Source organism: Ambystoma mexicanum, chromosome 6q (assembly GCF_040938575.1).
Source record: "Ambystoma mexicanum isolate Mex_15411 chromosome 6q, UKY_AmexF1_1, whole genome shotgun sequence".
Classification (NCBI taxonomy): domain Eukaryota; kingdom Metazoa; phylum Chordata; class Amphibia; order Caudata; family Ambystomatidae; genus Ambystoma; species Ambystoma mexicanum.
This window is the reverse complement of record NC_090937.1, coordinates 51,819,153-51,837,287: the sequence shown is the minus strand read 5'-3', so window position 1 is coordinate 51,837,287 and position 18,135 is coordinate 51,819,153. Positions and strand designations below refer to the sequence as shown.

General features: G+C 44.8%; 1 protein-coding gene across 1 annotated transcript in view; it reads left to right on the top strand.

The window, feature by feature from the left end:
- LOC138515760 (sialic acid synthase-like) overlaps positions 1-18,135 on the top strand; it is a 260,081-nt gene that overhangs the window by 89,205 nt on the left and 152,741 nt on the right. Inside the window, exon 4 of the mRNA XM_069630463.1 lies at positions 9,555-9,709. Within this exon, the coding sequence (XP_069486564.1) occupies positions 9,555-9,709 (155 nt within the window). The remainder of the gene's footprint in view (positions 1-9,554; positions 9,710-18,135) is intronic.

Genomic DNA, 18,135 nt, shown 5'->3' with positions numbered 1-18,135 from the left:
CGGCAGGGCCAAACTCAGCCTTTCATTCTTCCGAGGTCGATAAATGAGCACCACACACCGTGGGTGGTAATAAGCAGCGCTCGGATACCTGAGGGTTCATAGCGCTATATAAATGCAAATGTATTTATTTATTATTCTATGCAGATGCCTCCCTCTGGAATGGCCGCCCTGCCCCTCACAAACTTGAGACGGACCACCTGAAGTTCCGGAAGCAGCTCAAGACCTTACTTTTCTCCTCTGCTTCATCTCTCTCTCTCTCCCCTGCTGACCTACCTGTCTCTTGCACCAACTGGTTGCTTGTCTACCCTCTGAGTCCACTGGGTACCAGGCTCCTCCATGATCAGTCTCCCCAGCAATGCCTCGGGGCCTACCACGCACTTGGGGGCTGTTACTGTTAGCCACAGTCCCCTTCTTGCTTGCACTTACCCAGAGCCGCGCTGCCTGGCTGCACTTACTCAGAGCAATGGTGTACTTATTGCACCCCCCCCCCTCTGGCACTTCCCCTCCCCCACCCTCCTTGCACTTTACATCATCGCGCTTGCACGATCTGAATTATACGAGGCCTAGTGAGATTGTCTTCCTCCCTTGTCTTGTCACGCCTGGAAACACTTGTGTTCAGGTGTGTTATAAATGACATATATTGTATCATTCAAACAGCCAAAATGTCCCAACAACTTGCCTTCACTCTTTCCAAAACACCAAATGTACTGTCCAAGTGCTTTTTCATCTGCTGCACCCTTCTCTCTGGTCTCTTGATCCTCCTTTCGTCTCCTCTGACTTCACCTCTCAGACCGACTGCTAGCTTTTTATAGCCCTCCCCTCCCCTTACTGCCAAGAAGGTGTTCACTTCTCCCATTATCTACCTGAGTCGGCTGCTTCCCTGGGCCAATCTCTAGCTAAGCGAATACCACTCCTCACATCTCCTTCTTGCGAAAATTCCAGCCCACAAGGGAAGTCTTCACAAAGGCCCTTGGGCCCGTCACTTACGACTCCATTTCCTTTCAGCCTGCCATGAGGTATCCTGCATCATTTGCAGGATTTCCCAGTTGGCTCTAGTTAGCTCACTGCCAAATGGGTTTTTGACAGACTTGGTTGATCCAGGAGGGAAACGGAGCAAATGATGCATGAGACCAAATGGGTTTTTAGGAGTGCTCCCTGGTCTCCCCTATTGTTCATTGTGCCCACTTGCTCCAGTTCCATCACTGCTGCTACGCAGGTCACCTGTAGTGATTCTGGTGACCCTGTAGTGGGTGTTGTATTTCTGTTTTTTCTGATTTGGCTCCTGAATGGGGAAGCCTATTACATTTTCATTTGGGTAACCAGTCTGTCCCAGGCTAAGTCTTGTCCGCTGGGCCCAGGTGCGTTGTGGTACTTGTAGTCCTTGTTCATCTCTGGATCTTGCTGCCTCCTGGGAGCCACCTAAAAGGGAAGAGAAAGAGGCCTGGTCAGGACGGTGGTGGATTGGTATCTGATTTGAGACCTACACCAATGTACATACACTTCTTCATGCATAGCTGGCCACCGGGGGCCCTTCGAACTCCCCTTCAACATCTCCCTCTCCGCCACCCCAACATTCTCTCTCTGGGATCCCTAGCCTTCCTGGCAGGGTCTTGGCTTGACCCTGCCATCATACCTTGGCCTACTATCAATAACTTTGCTCAGGAGTTCCTGCAATATGGATATCTAGATCTTCCTCCGTATGGTATGAACTTTCTTCATTAAGTTAAACACCTATCCAAAAAAGTGTTCCTTCAAGTGAAAGTGATGGAGCGGAACATCTAAGTCTGTTCTAACTAGGTCCAGTGTTGCAGAATCTTTTAAAGATAGCCAGGTCAGGTGTGAAATAATTTCCTATACGATTTGTCGGCAGTTACAGGCTCCAGTAAGGATTTCTTTTTCATCCCACTTGCCAGAAATTCTTTGGATGGTCTTCAGTTTTCCCTTCAGTGAAAATGTATTTTCCATGGGAACTGCATGTGGTTTGGGCCAAGCCGATGGGTTCACCATTAAACCTCTACATTGACTAAGTATACAACCTATCCTGTGGATGGTGGCTCGTTCACTTGTTCTCCTCACTGAAATAACAGGCATTGAAGTAAATATGTAATGGTCTTACAAGCCGTGTACGTTTCACAAAGATATCTTGCGCTTAAAATGCACCCTTTCTAAGGTGGTTTGTTTTGTTTCGTAAACCTTTTTTCTAGCTCATTTCTTCCATTATCTTACCTCTCCTCCTTCAACACTATGGGGGTCATTACGAGGTAGGAGGTAACCATGCCGCTATTAGCGGAATTGCTACACCCGTACCGGGTCCGGGTTCCTTGAATGAGGAATTACCATGCCATTCCGACATTGGAGGGCCTGGTAATTCCTCATTCAAGGAACACGTCCCCAATCGAGCCCCCATAGGGCTCAATGGGGAGGGTGCTAACAACGTGCCTGTTAATAACGTGCCTGTTGTTAGCACCCTGGTCTGCTTGCAGGACCCGCTAAGGACGCCTGGTTTTACCAAGCGTCCTTAGCGGGTCCCGCGAGCAGAACTCCTAATGAGGCGGTAAGGGGTTGACGGCTGCGGCACCTTTACCGGCGCCTTTAACCCCTTACCACCTACCTCCTAATGACCCCCCCCCCTCTCCCCCCATGTCCTGCATGCTACGTTGTACCATTTACTGTGATCTGACACCTGGTCTGCCAAAGCCCACTTTACACGGGAGGTGACCACTTTCTTGAGGCTTGTTCATGTTGCAGATATCTGCAAGGTAGCTAGCTACTCGGAGACCTGTCGCTAAATGTACAAGGAATTGACTTGGCTTTCATGTATTACCGGAAGTACATATAGCTTGCAGAAACCTTCCATTTAGCTAGCTTAAGCGTGGCCCTGAATACATTTCTTGTTTGGTGTCTTGGATTTTGTTCCTCTTTCAGGGGAGTATGGCCTTCCAAGCATTTGAGATTTGTAATTGAAAGTTATATTCACGTTAACACGGCACAAATTATCTGGTTACTAGAAACTGCAGTATGTTGTGCAAGGAGGCTGGGTGTGTCGAGGTCTCTGGATGCTTATATTTTATCTCCATTTTACTTTCTAGTGTCACTAACTTAAAACAGGGCAGGCCAAAGCATGATGCTGCTTGTTTTTATTTTTGTATATAGGTACACGTATTGCATCCTTAATCACCACTTTCAGAAAGAGCTTCAAAACATACCGATTGTCCCACACATAACCCTGCCCTCCTCCACTGCTATCACTTGTCTATCCTAATCTTCATATCCTTTCCTGAAACCATTTTGTGGTGCTTTTTTTTCTCCAACTCCCACCTTTTTAAATATTTGAACCATGCTCCTAGATCCTCTGTGTAGGGCCTCTGCTAAACAGAAATTCAAATAAATACATGGGTATCTTTACATTTGTCTTTATAAACAAAAAACAGAGAAATGTAACTAATGTATTCTTGGATCCTGGAGATGCAGATATATTCATATGCATGTCTATGAGATACCCATGACGTAGAACTAGAATTTCAAGTAATGTTTTCATGTTTGGCGCTGGTTCGGCATCTGATGTCTGCCAGTCTGCCTTAGCCCTGACAAGGCTTTACCGATCCTCGAGCTTCGCCAAGGGAAGCTGGGGACTCGATGATCTAATCTGCCCTGTGCTCGTTTCTCCAGCTGTCTCTCGTGCCTCTGGAGGTTCTATTTGCCCTGCCTGTTTTGTTCTACTGGCCTGAAGGGGACACAACAGGAATTAATGGGCCATTGCTATCACTGGGTTGGGGGCCATCACTGCTAAAAGCAGGCTTTCTACATGCTGGGCACACTATTGTTTTCCAAATGTGCATTTTACACTTTCATAGGTAGGGAGAGGGGGGGGGGATAGGGGTGGGCGAGTCATTTTGAAACTCAAAAATGCTGCTTAAACTTTTTTTCTTTTTTTGTTGTCGGACTGCCACATACATACCCTGCAGTTTGTGTCCCCCTTGATTTGTGTTTTAGCACAGATTATGTTTAGAAAGAGGTTATATGCTTGTCGGACTATTTATTCACAAATAAATGCTTCTGTTGTGCTGACAGCAGTTAACAGAAAAGAAAACTTTGGGTTCATGGGTGGCGACTTTTGATTTTCACAAGAGGCAGAAATAACCCCACCTCCACCCTGAATATAAGCAAGCGACCAGGCCAACCCTTGCTCTGGCTAATTTTATAGCACTTGTATTTTATAAGGAATTGCAAAAAGTCCGTTTTTAATATATAACATCCCAGCAATGCTTTCTCAACCTGCTGAGCTAAACGGGTAACCTTCTACTGTAGAGCGTATCCCCCAACCTGGTCCTTATCAGATCCCCTTTTAAATGTTTTCCATTTCCACTACTGCGTAGGTTATTGCCTCCCAAGTATTAACATTAATCACCTACTGAGCAAAGCGCACACTTGAAGGGTAGCTTTTTTTTTTTATTTTTTTTTTTTTTATTGAATTTAACTGAGAAACTCAACTTTTATCAAATCCAAAGCTTAATTCATTAGATCTTCATTTCAAAGAACAGTACAGTTAAGAAAGAAATTTTACAAATTACTAAATCATGAACACCTACATAAGCACATTTTAAAAAGAGGACGACATGTCCAGGCTTTGGATATTAACATAATATAAAACATCAATACGTTAAAAGTAAGATAAAATAAAATGCAGGTGGACTAACACATTTCACCTTCTCTTGACCCTATATAGCTTCTGCGCATCAAAGTTTAAAGACCCTGCAACCACCCTATTTTCACTGTGCAGTTCACAACCTTACATTTAGGTCAGTATTCAATTTTAAGGCATTCAGAAAGTTATATGTGGCAATGCGGATACTAATGATTCTTGTAGCTAGAATAGTAGTCCATCTGTGCTCTTCTGCCATCCAGCCAAAAAGGGTTAGATGTTTCCAAAAACACTTGGCTCTGAGATCTATTAAAGCTGGACATTCTACTATTAGATGTTTTAATGATTCTTTAATGTTTTTATTTGTGCAGAATCTACAAAAATTCAACTCATTCTCAATTTGTCGCCTCCTTAACAACACTTCTCTTGTTGGAAACAAATTAAAGCGGAGACGTAAGATGCAAGATCGCACTTGCGGCGTTGGAGACCTGAATAAATAACTTTCTAGTTCTCCCAACTTTTTATTAGAAAAGGCACTGCTATTGAAGTCCTTATATCTAAGGCAGAGATTTTGGGTCTCAATCCAATCCCTCTTATGGATTTAATCTTTGGCCTTGGTTGGATTCATAACAAGGAGCTCTATGCTTATGTCAGCGTTGGCCAAGATTCACAAAATGTATTTTGTCCAGGTAGTCGCAAATTTATGTGACGATGTTAACATATACTTGGACAAAATTGTAAGATTATCCATTTGTGTATGTACCAAACATTTGCGTAACAGGGCACATAATCGCCACTCATATTCCGCTAACAGCGACGTGAGGCCCAGCTCGTGTCTTATCCACGGGCCTGGAACGTATGGAGGTAAACTTAACACAGCTCTCCAAAATTTAGATTCCAATGTTATTAAGAAGGCAGATTTAATTATGTTCAACGTTTCCAGACCATATAATAGTTTGGGCAACACTTTTTGTCTCCAGAAAATAATTACACAACTGATTGAGAACTTGCCATATTTATATAGTAGAATTCTGGACTGCGAAATTGCTGACACCAATTTATTCTCAAGGGCTCATCTGGGAATCCATTTGTGTGGTTCCATCAACCAAAATGCCCAAGTATGGATAGTTCACAGCCACCTCAGCACTGATACCCTTAATCATCCAGGTCATTCTCGTCCTTTTAGTCGCTCTGGGTGCATAGTACACAATTTGTGTTTTCTTCATATTTATAATCAATTCATTATCATCCAAATATGATCCCACAGCGGTTAAGAGACGTTGTAGACCTATCGGTGTTTTAGAAATTAAGACTAGATCGTCAGCATACCATAAGACCCTAAAAGCAAGGCCGTTCAACTTCGGCGAATCAGATGCAACATGATTAATGGTGTGCATCACATCATGTATAAAAAAGTTGAAAAGGGCAGATGCAAGAATACAACCTTGCTTTAAGCCTCTGAAGGTATTGATGGCAGCTGACAGCAAGCCTAATACTGATAGCCTCACCTTAATGGATGTCTGGGAGTGTAGATCATAAATAATGTCGCACAAAGTAGCGGGACAATTTGCAGTTTGAAGTTTTTCAAAAAGCTTGACACGAGATACCGAGTCAAAGGCTGAGCTGAGATCAATAAATGCAAAATAAATTGGTTGACTGAGGGTTTGGGCCTGAGTCTTCAAGGCATTCAGAGTTAGTAAATTTACCGCCGTACCCATGCCCGCAACAAAACCTGTCTGGCTCGGATCGCGATGATGGAAATCTAACGTCCATTTGACAAAGTCTCTCAAGACCGGCCGAGAGAAGATTTTTCCCGGAGCGTCAAGAAGAGCAATAGGACGATAACTGAGTGGAGAGCCTCTATCTCCCTTTTTAAAAATTGGCACAATCAAAGAAGTTTTCCAAGAAGTTGGAACTTCCCTGGAAAGTAGAATTGTTTGAAAGATATTATTCAGAATGGCGGCCCATCTCGATGGGTTGTCCTTGAACATGGCATTACTCAAACCATCTGGGCCCACTGCTCTGGAAGAGGATGATTTTCTGATAAGATCTTCAACTATATTCTCAGAGCACTCTAATTGCCATGAACGTGAGCACTGTTTCACATAATTATGTTCATCAAATTTGGCGTCTGCATAAAGCTTTGTGAAGTGAGCCAGCCATGCAACTTCAGTCACCCCACTCAATTGGTCATTGTTTCGGGTGGAATTTGTCGTTTTATTCAAGAGTGCCCATATTTGTCCAGAATTTTTGTTCTGGATGGTTTGCATAAACTACTCGCTATCGGACTGGAAGAGCGTCGCTTTCCTCGCCCTCATCCAGTTACGGTAGCGGCATTTAACGCGCTTCTGAATTTCTCTGCGCTCTTTCGATGGTAATCTGAGACAGGCCTTCAGGTCTCGTCTATAACGAGCTGTGGTTTGTTGGACAACCCGATCAAAAGTATGCCGATGCGGATACTTTAGATTTTTATCAGTGTGGATGTTTTTCATACTGGATAACACCTCCACATATGACTCCATCCCGTTGCCCAAACACTCTCTTGTGCCCTTCTCAAGGTCATCAAGCGCCTTCCTAGACCATCTAAGGCGGGTTTTTTTAACATTGGTGTCAAGAGAGTGTCGATACCACTGTTGTTTTTGCTCTGGCTCGTTTCGATTCTCCTGCCATACTACAGTTAATGGCAGGTGGTCACTTTCTTTTTGCTCTACAATCTTGAAATCCAAAATTTTAGAGAACAGTTCTTTTGTAACAAAGAGATAATCAATGATAGATTTAGATGTTCCTCTTTCCCACGTATGGTGAGGCGGAATATCTCTGGGAAACGCCCCATTTACCATAAACAGATTGTGGTCTAGTGTGAATTTTAACCATCGTGCTTGAGCAACAGAGATCTTCTTTACAGAAAAACAATCAAGGTTCAAATCCCCTACCACAATTGTAGCAATCACATTTTGATCTTGTGCAACCTTTTCAAGGATACTTACTAAATCTCTATAAAATAGATCATCAGAAATACCCATAGGGTTACGATACACATTAATTAGAGCAAAGGTAACCTTAGAGTCAGAGATCTTAACCAATTGAGAGAAATTATTAGGATCAGCCCATCTGTTTACACTCAAACCTTTGCTTGTTTTAACAGCCACCATAAGACCAGATGTCGGTCTTCCCTTGTTTCCCCCCACGGCTGGCAAAAGTACAATATCATGATCATCCCATAAAGGCAGTTTTAAGATCCAGGTTTCCTGAAGGACCACTATATCAAACTGATTTAAAAAAAGGTTTGAGGACCATTGAAGATGAGTATGTCCCCTTGTATTCCAGCTAACCAGAGTCAGGGGACTATAGTTAGGTTCTATTAATGGTTATGTCCTCGAATGTATCAAGTCTACTTGGTGCGGTTTCTCAGTAGGACCACAGTAAGAACAAGAACAGACGGCCAAGCATCCTTCAACTTCATACGCAGCTCGGCCTTTACGTTCTTCTATTAGACGTTCGGGGTCCTGAGCTATCAAAAAGCCCATCTTGAACAAATCCATTTTGGCCTTCCAAATCGAGTTCAAAACCAAGCCTGACTTAATCCACAAACGAACAATCGACAGATTCTGATCACATACAAATTCCACTTGATCAATATCATTTGACGACACATCTTGTAAATCATGCTTTCTCAACCTGCTGAGCTAAACGGGTAACCTTCTCCTGTAGAGCGTATCCCCCAACCTGGTCCTTATCAGATCCCCTTTTAAATGTTTTCCATTTCCACTACTGCGTAGGTTATTGCCTCCCAAGTATTAACATTAATCACCTACTGAGCAAAGCGCACACTTGAAGGGTAGCCTTTACAAATGGCAAACCATAAAAAACACCAAGGGGATGAGTCCCAAAGAATAGCTTTTTTTTGTTTTTGTCTAATTGCAAATTAATCCTAATTTACCCCCAAAAACCTTATTCAAAAACAAATCGGCAATGCACCCATATGACCGAAATGTCCACTTTATTCCCATAATTGGTCGTCTGGCGTAACATAACTTGCTCCAGAGTAGGTTACTATGTCGGGACAAAAAAATGTTGCAGTACTTTATTCCCAAAAACGTTTGTCCCTTTTGAAATATTATTTCCCCACACTCCCTTTTTTATTTCGCACACGTGCACATACTATTTTCAGTCAATTTCACACCTCATATCCACCACTTAACTTTTGAATGTTTAGTTGCAATTCAAGCGTGTTGCTATTGATTACTTTGTCTGATTTTATGTAATGTTACACGTTTGTGGTCGTGTAAATCCTCATTCAGACACGTTTCTTTGAAACAACCACCATCTCCTAACTTGCCCAAGGGAGCATTCACCTTTTCTGGTCTTAAAGTAAGCCAATGGAAAAGTCAAATGTTTTTATGGGCCACTTGCAGCTCCTTTTGTGAATTCGTGGTAAATCACCCATTGTATGTTAAGAAAAGAGAATGGAGAACCTTTGTGAGTTCCATCGAAAAGGTAAAAAATGTGATACTCTACAACAGGACTAATAGTGTACTAATGTGAAGCACAGCAGCAAATATTGTTACTATGCTGCCTTCTTCAAACAAAACACACTTTTACTTAGCCACATTTTTAGGTCTGCCTTCATTTATGCTGGGGAAAACAAGCAGTGAATCTTTTGCTAGTAATCTAAAAATTTGAGAGGATCCGTTGAACATTTAGGTGTTCCAGCCCTGCATTTTACATCCTACAATAGAAAATGTAACCCCTTCCTATGGAATATTTTGTGTAGGGTTGTTTTGTGGTTGTGGGTACGAATGTTTCTCTTTGTGCATACATTCTGAACAAAGCATCTCTCTTTATGGAAACGTAATCCCCCAAATTACTTTTGACCTATTTTTTTGTTTGTTTTATTTTGTGGGTTGTTTAGGACGTCCAATGGTTATATCCAGTGGAATGCAGTCAATGGACACAATGCGTAGGGTGTATCAGATTGTAAAACCTATCAATCCAAACTTCTGCATTCTCCAATGTACCAGTGCATACCCGCTTGAGCCAGAGGATGTCAACCTTCGTGTCATAAAGGTCAGTAAATGTGGTGCACACACACACATATTAAACATCGATTCTAGTCCATGCAATCTCTTTCGTCACATACCATTAATATAATCTGTAAGGGTAAGGCAGAGTATCCACCGGCATGCTTGGCGTTCAAGGACATAATTTGGATTTGATTTTTGCTAATACCAAGTGTTGCACCCACCCTTGCGGTGGTTTGGTCGGAACATTTTATTGTGCCTTTTACAGTATTCATTCCCCATATTGACAGCTTAACAAGCGCATGGCGCCTGGGGGAAAGTGGAACCTTCCATTTTGTCTGCTCGCATCTACGAGTATTATGAGCAGTCTTCCTTGGTTTCTGATTATAATCAATTGGTTGCCCTTCAGGATGCGTTCACTGTGGCGGCTGAGTTTGCTCCTATGAAATTAGGAAAAGAATCCTTCAAGACCAGTGCTCCAGATAAGATTTTAAAGTGGGAGTATTTGACTCCGTTTTTTTTTTTTAAGTTAGGAGTAAAATGATTTTTGGGAAGTAGAAATGGAAGTCCAATTCCCAATGCGAGTAAAAATGTTTTAACTGGAAAATGGAAAGAATTATTCCTTTGCACCTAGTTATTCATACACATTAAAAAGACACATGTTTACTTCCTCCAATCGGACAGTAATAATAGTAGTTTCTTTCTGTGGTAATATTTGCACTACTGGTCCACACATGTCCATGGAGCTGCGTGGGTGAAAGCAGGAGCGCAAGGTCCTACGTGTGTTTGCAATTTTTTTGTTGGGAGTATTTTACTCCGTATTTTGTTTTTTTTTGTTGTTGTTTTTTTAGGGAGTAAAAGTGGCCGATAAACTGCCTTTCAGCCCCCTGGTACACTGTTAATTTGCATTCTTTGAAGACTATAAGCAAGTGGAATGCACGTGGCACTGAGCCTACTACTGTCAGACTTGAAAGTCTGTTGCCTTAACTATCATAAAGCGATTATAGAGACTAAAACGCCTTACTTTACTAAGTGAAATTCGGAGGCTGTAAATCTGCCAAAGGAGCTGTTTTCAGTGGTCGGGGAGCTATCTTCTCCCAGTTTAGTTTCTGCCTCTGTTCCTTCTCTGGATCTTTGTGATTCCCCTCAGTTTTTTATTAAAAATTAATATTTGAGTCATATTCCTGCTCCTGTTACTCCTGTGCTATAGCCATTGCCACCGTGACTATACTGTGACCTCTCCTGGTAATTTTTCTTTTTCGAATTTGTCTAGGCACTCAAGACCAGGTCCTGGCAGTAGTAGCTTGGCTGCGATCCAGTCCCCCCTCGATCCTATTCATTTGAAAGTTCTAAAAAATATTTGTGTGGACTTTGACCCAATTCTCACTTCGTCTTTAAATCCTTTACTCATAGATTAATTCTTTCAGTTCTCAAACATGCTTTAGTAACACTTCTTTTGAAGAAGCCTACGTTAGACCCCACCCTTGCAGCAAATTCTGTTCTCGTTTTCCCTTGTGTTTCTTATGAAAGTCTTGGAAGCTGTAGTCACTCCTCAGTTACTGGAATTTTCTAGAGGATGCTTCCATCTTAGATCCTTTCCAGTTGGGTTTCCGTCCATGTATGGGCACTGAATCAGTGCTAGTGTCGGCCATTGATGACCTCGCTGTGATGTTGGACCGCGTTGGGTTTTTGATCCTGCTGGATTTATCTGCAGCTTTTAATGCTATCGACCACTTTATCCTGTGCTGCCGTCTTGCTGAGGTTCTGGTTTCCTGCACGGTACTTCATTGGTTCAAGTCTTTCCTGTCTGAGCGATCTCAGACGCTCTCACTTCCCACCTTTTGGCTCTGCCCCTTCTGTTCTCACTTGTGGTGTTCCTCAACGCTCTGCAATCTCTCCTTTACTTTTCAATGTGTACGTTTGTCCATTGGCTAGTCTCATTCATTCTCACAGGTGCCATTTATATTCCTGTGCCGATGACACCCAGTCGATTCTGCGCGTAGATCAGAATCTGAATTGAGTGGCTACTCATCTGAGGGGCTCTTTGGTGTACATTGGGAAATGGATGAATAACCACTGGCTGAAACTGAACGGAGACGAGAAACTCTGGTGATTGGACAACCAACAGCACAGTAACTCTGTTCCCCTGAGGTTTGGGGCACTCGCCTGACCCCAGTTGATTCCATAATAAATCTGGGAATTAAAATCACTGCCCCTCTCCCCTGAGCCTCAAATTAGCGCTAGATGTAGTGTGGCAATTTTAAACTTCTACTTAAGAAGGTTATACCTTGTATTCTGATGCTCTTCGTGGTCCAGTATTTGCTTCCTCTGTCCTGGGGATTGACTGGCTACTGCAATGCGACTTTGCTGGCTCAGCCTAAGTACCATCTTAATAGGCTACACATTTTGCAAAACAAAAGTCAGATGCCCAATTGGTGGCTTAGCTGCCCAAGTTTGGCCATGTGTCACCTGTATTTCATAGACTCCACTTGGTCCCAGTTCAGAGCCGAATTAAGTTTAAAACCCTCTGCTTAACACATGAAGCCTTTAAAATCAAAGGGATGCTTTTTACTTCCGGGATAATACCCAGTCCGGGCCTGCTCTTCAAATCTTCACCTGCTTTGTGTTCCTCATTATCGGAAGGCCACTGTAGGTGGGCCTTCTCAGTAGTGGCTCCTACTCTTTGGAATACCCTTCCGTTCTCTGTGAGGTTGATTAAGCCTTTTCGGAATTTAGAATGGCTTTCAAAGACTTTCCTTGATCCTGAATGTTTTTTTGTCTTAAAAGCTCCCCTTTTTATTCTGTTGGGATCTCAACAAAATGAGCACTATGATGCCCACAGGTCTCGGTGCGCTTTCTAAGTAGGTGATACGGACAGGAGGGGAGAGTAGACAGAAAGTACTGGTTGTATTGGAGAAAGTGGCAGGAATTCTACTGAGACCGGATCTGAAGGAGGAGACTAAATTCCCTTGGCTAGGAAGGGGGTGAAATTCTGCCTGTCTCTTTCCTCTCCTTCTGGCCGCCTCTTGATGTTCAACCTCTCCTACATTTCCCTGGCTACACCTCTTCCAATTTCCTGGTGTTACTCCATTTTCTCATTCTTCACCTCCTTTCAAATCTTGATTTTTCTGTTCATCTGATTTCCTTCCTTCCTTCTACCTCCTCTTGCCCCCGCACCTTTTTTTTTCTATCCTTTCCTCGACTCTACCCCCCTCCATCTCATTTTTTAATGTTCCTTCTGTATCCTTCTATTCTTCAGCACCTTTGTCCTCCTGCTCCTCTGTCCTGCTCTTGCACAATCTCCTCTCCTCCAACCTTCTCCATTCTTTTTTTAAAAACCTTGTTGTACTTGACATAACAATGGAAGAGATTGCAGTAAGCAGTATACAGCGAGTACAATGACATATCCAGATGGTATACAATTTCGACAATCAGTAGTCGGGCATCCAAACAGCTACCCATTCTCTCACATATATGATCTGACACATGGGGGCCTTCACTTCGATAGGAATGTTGCTAGGAGAGGGTTGTGCAGATGAGCAGTCATCGGGGTCAGTGGAGATGGGGGAGATGTAAGAGCGGAACTGGGACCATGTATCTTTAGGTCTGGATGTTGATGGTTGGTGAGTGGCTCAAGCCTCCTCCGTGTCAGAGGCCCGGGTCACGGCACACAGCCATTGCACATGTGTGGGAGCGCGGGCCGGAGCCAACACAGCAGAATACAGCGCACAGCAAGTAGCATGCATAGCCCAGCAAGCTTTCGGGGAGTCTCGGCCAAGGCCGGGAAAGTCATGAAAGAGGCATTTCAGTGGGGATGGAATAATCACGTGGTCTAGGACGGCTGAGAATGTTGGAGAGGCTTTGGTCCAGAACTGGGTGAGGCAGGGACAGGACCATATAATGTGATTATAGGAAGCATCCTCAGAACCGCACCTGGAAGAGTGGTCTGGTTGCATTCGATGTAGACGAATTGGGGTGTAGTGAAATCTGTGTGATTTTAAATTGGATGCGTTTAAAACAGGAATTAAACGACACATCGTGGGTGCGGGCACACATCTGTTTCCAGTGTTGGTTGGTCATATCGAGTCCAAGATCCTCCGCCCAAGAGTGTTTCAGCTTGTCGAATGTGGGGGAAGTTTCCGACTGTAATAAAGTGTATAATCTGGTTATTTTCCCCCTGCTGGTGGCGACGTTCTTTATTTCAGCTAATATAGGGTCGTCAGGAGGTATAATAAGGAAAGTCGGATATCTGTCCTTGAGGAATCGGCGGAGGCCTGCCTATTGGAGCCAGATGGGCGATTTCCATCTTGGGGCCTCCGGCAGATCCGGCCATTCCAGGAAGTTGTCTTGAACAAAGACATCTCGGATGGTCTCAAACCCCGCCTCCACCCAATGGCGCACTTCAGTCGGGGGATGCAGGGGGCACCAGGAAGGAAACCCCAGAGCGTTAGGCTGCTATGAAAGGGGCGAGAGCCACCTGACAACATCCATATTTTAGCAAGGAATGTGGTGCCCACTGGGTCTATAGGGCTGCAGTTGAGGGCAGGGGAGAAAAGTGCCAAGGGACGAATGCCGCGGTCGCCAATTGCTCGCCATTCAAGTCTTGCATGCGACGGGGGGTTCAAGATGGCAAACCAGTACGATGCAAATTGTACTTGGGCAACCAGTCAGTATTTCTCGAAGTCGGGTGCACCGAAGCCACCACGCTGGATAGGAGTGGCCAGAGTGGAAAATATGAGGGGAATAGCACCAGCGTGCCATAAAGTGTTGAGTGTGCAATTTAGAGATTGAAAAAATTCCCTGCCAGGCTACAAAGGAAGGTTGAGAAAGCGATAAAGGAGTTGGGGAAGCACAACCATCTTTAAGATGCCCATTTTGCCTGCAAGGGACAACAGGAGTTTGGCTCAGCCTAGGTATTTCTTTGTGCCTATTCAAATAATTACGATAATTTGTCGCATATACCCCTCCAGGGTGATGAGCGATTATCGCCCCAAGATATGTGAAGTCCAATTGTGCCCCGGTGGATCCCATGAGATCAGGGGGAGAGGGTGGAGGGGTGGCATGTAAGTGGAAAAAATGATTTTGTACAGTTGACTCTGAGACCGACAAGTAGACCAAAGTGGATGGCGTCCTCAAGTATTGGGGCAAGTATGCGTTCGGGAGAGATTGAATGAAGAGTAAAGAGATTGTCAGCTGTATCCAGTAATCTCAGGCCTCTGTGAATGTGTCTGTCGTATCCGATCAGCCAAGGGTTCAATAGCTAGGGGGAAATTCAGGAGAAAAGGGGCAGCCCTGCCTTGTGCCTCTGGCAATACGAAAGTGGGGCAAACATCTATCCTCCGTATGGACCCTGGCTACCGGGTCTGAGTACAGCAGTTTGACCCAGGAGAGGAAGTGGGGGCCCAAAATTGCATTTCTCAAGTACCCTTTAAAGGTAGCTCCAAGACACTGAATCGAACGCTTTCTGCATGTCATGGGCTGCCGCCACTGCTTTAGTGTTGGGGTCAATTCGACTGATGATGTTAAAGAGGAGGCGTATGTTGAGGGATCTGGATCTAACTGGGATAAATCCTGACTGGTCTGGATGTATTATGTGGGGCATATAAGGTTGCGTAAAATGATTGAAACTCCTTATTAATGTCTTGTGGGGAAAGGGCCAATGAGCCATCAGTTCTCTCAATAGCCAGGATATGCGGGGATTCCGTTTCGTGACTGATAAGTCAGCAGGCGACCCGGTCGCTCACCCTCCCCATACCACCTTGCGAGTCCGGGGTTATCAAACTTCCTTTCCCTTTCAGCATGGGCATGAAATGTGTAACTCGGTACCGATTCTGGAAAGGATAGGTGGGGATTGGTATTGATCATACTGAGCCTCAAGGAGAGCGAGTGCTGCTTCACTTTTCGATAAATCCCTATCGATAGTCTTAAGGATCCCGGATTCCTTGGAGATGGCTTTAAACGATTCCCACAGGATAGCCTGTGTACGGACCGACCCAGTGTTCAGTGTAAAATATTAATCGATGGCCGACTCCAGGTCAGCACTGAAGGCCACATCGGATAATGAATGGGGTTTCAGCCTCCGCGAACGGGTTGCATTGTAGTCGGTGCCCCAATTTAGAGAGAGAGTCACTGGGGAATTATCGGAGTGTGTTCTGGGGAGGATTGACGTATGCATAATGTTCCTAATAAGCCTGTCAGATGTGAGGCATCTGTCTATCCTGGACTCCCCTGTTCTGAGTGGAGTAGTCCGTATAGAACCTTTGTGGGCCCCATGTCTTTGAAAATTTTAAGCAGCCCTCGGCTCGACCATGAGTTTCTTGTAAAAAGAGAATTTGAACTGTCGTTCTACATATATTTCTCATCTTTCTGTAGTTCCCGAGACCCCTCACATTCCAATTCATACAAGCCAGGTCATGATCCGCCATTAAAATACATGAGAAGCAGGGGTATAGCTAGGTCTTGCAGCAACATTTAGGGGGCCCAGTTCGAGTAGGAATAGAGATGCCAGTTAATGAAGCATGTTCTCTTTGTGTAACCGCGCGCTCTCCCTCCATTGTACATGTCGAGCATTTTTTCCTCATAGCACCCCAACACACCCATCCCACCCGACCCCTACCACATTCCCCTCACAATCAGAGGAATGAAAACCCAGATAACTATCAAAACCCAAACCAGTGACATCAACGCCTGGGGGCCTGCATGCTGGCCTGGTGGTGATGTTCCGAACTGTGGACAACTTGAGGATTCTCATTGCACATAAAACAAGTAATGGTGAAGGCAGAAAGATTATCTTGGCGATGAGCCATAGTCTCAGCTGGACAAAAGAGCGATCAGTTGATGCGGGTTTACCTGGCAAGAGGGCACTGGGCCTCACGGAACTGGCACAGATCCCTCAAGCAGTCGCTCAGCAAGGGTGTGGCGGTAAATTCAAAGTGTACTCAACCAGGGAAGTGTTCCTCGATAAATCCTGAAAAAGAAAACCTGGTTAGAATGTTAAATTCTGAGCTTGACAAGATACAGCATAGGGTATTTAACCCCCACCTCACTTAGTATTTTCTTGACCGCTAGAAAGGTTTTGCGCTTTTGTTGGACAGCTACAGAAAAGTCAGCGTATAGGTAGACTCTGGAGGAGCCGAGAAACAGATCTCTGTTAGCTCTAGCAGCCCTAAGTAGTGAATCGCGATCTCAGTAATTTAAGACCCTAGCAATAATATGTCACAGGGGAGTGCCCGGTATCGGTCTGGCAGTCAAGGCGCGGTGGGCCCTCTGTCGCAAATTGTGGCGAGAGTTTAGGGGAGTCCAATACAAAACAATGTGAGTAGGCTGTGTTCGATGAAATCTTCCATGGGTCCCTCGATCCTGTCATCAGGGATCCCGATGATGCGAAGGTTGTTGCGTCTAGAACGCGATTCGAGGTCCTCATTATTTTTGGAAACCTCCAGTACCTGCCTAGAGAGAGTGGAGACCTCTGCCCGGATGGCAACCAGATCGTCCTCTGCAGCGCCCACCCTTGTTTCAACATCCGCAACCTGGCTATCAGTTTTCTCCATGTGGGCTTTAATGGACGATATGGTGCCGTTGATATCAAGTTAGGAGTGTAGCGTGGTGAACCCCTCGTGCATGAACTCCATATTTTGTGACTCTGCAGGTTCAGGGTGTGGTGATGTACATGGTGCCAGCTCTGTAGCTCCGTTGGATGACCTGGGTGGGGCTTTCACAAACATATTAATGGAGCTCTGTTTTTTTGCCAGTTCCTTTAGTCATAGTCTCTGCGGGGCTGACTGTTGGTAACTGGTCGAAACAAGAGAGTTGTGGATTCAGTCTGCCAGGCCTCACGTCTGGCCCGAGCGCGGTGCCCCCCAGGTGAGTAACCAAGTGCAGATAACGAGACGCCAGTGGATGTGTACCATGATGGTAGATACCAGCAAGGTTATGATGTGGAGCCACAAATACAGCACTGTAGTGTGTTCCAATTAATTATTAAACTGAGATTTGACCACTGCGGTTCCTTTTGCAACCCTGAATAAGTGTTTCAGGGCACTGATGAGAGGCGGGCTATATGGCGCCTCTTAGTGTATACAGTTTTATATAGGCTTGAGAGGCAGGCGGAGGGGAGGGAGGGAAGTGGAAATGCGCCGGGTGGACGGAGTATGGGCGTCAGTGGGTGTGCACCAATACCGGGCGAGTAGAAGCGCTAAGCCGAAGGGTAGTTCCTCAACTGAGAGTCCACATACATCCGGCATAGGTAAAGAAACAGGTGTATGACAGGGCACTCTGGGGGGTGTGGTATTGACAATCTGGTTACTGTCTTCCCCCCCGGAGAGGATGCGGTATGTGCAACCTTTTTGCACTGTATATTGGCCCAGCGACCCCCAATTGCCCAGTTCTCACCTGTGAGCACCAGCCAGAATATTCCACAAAGTAATCAGTTCTTAGGAGTTCAACGGATATGGCGTTGCAGCAAGCAGTGTA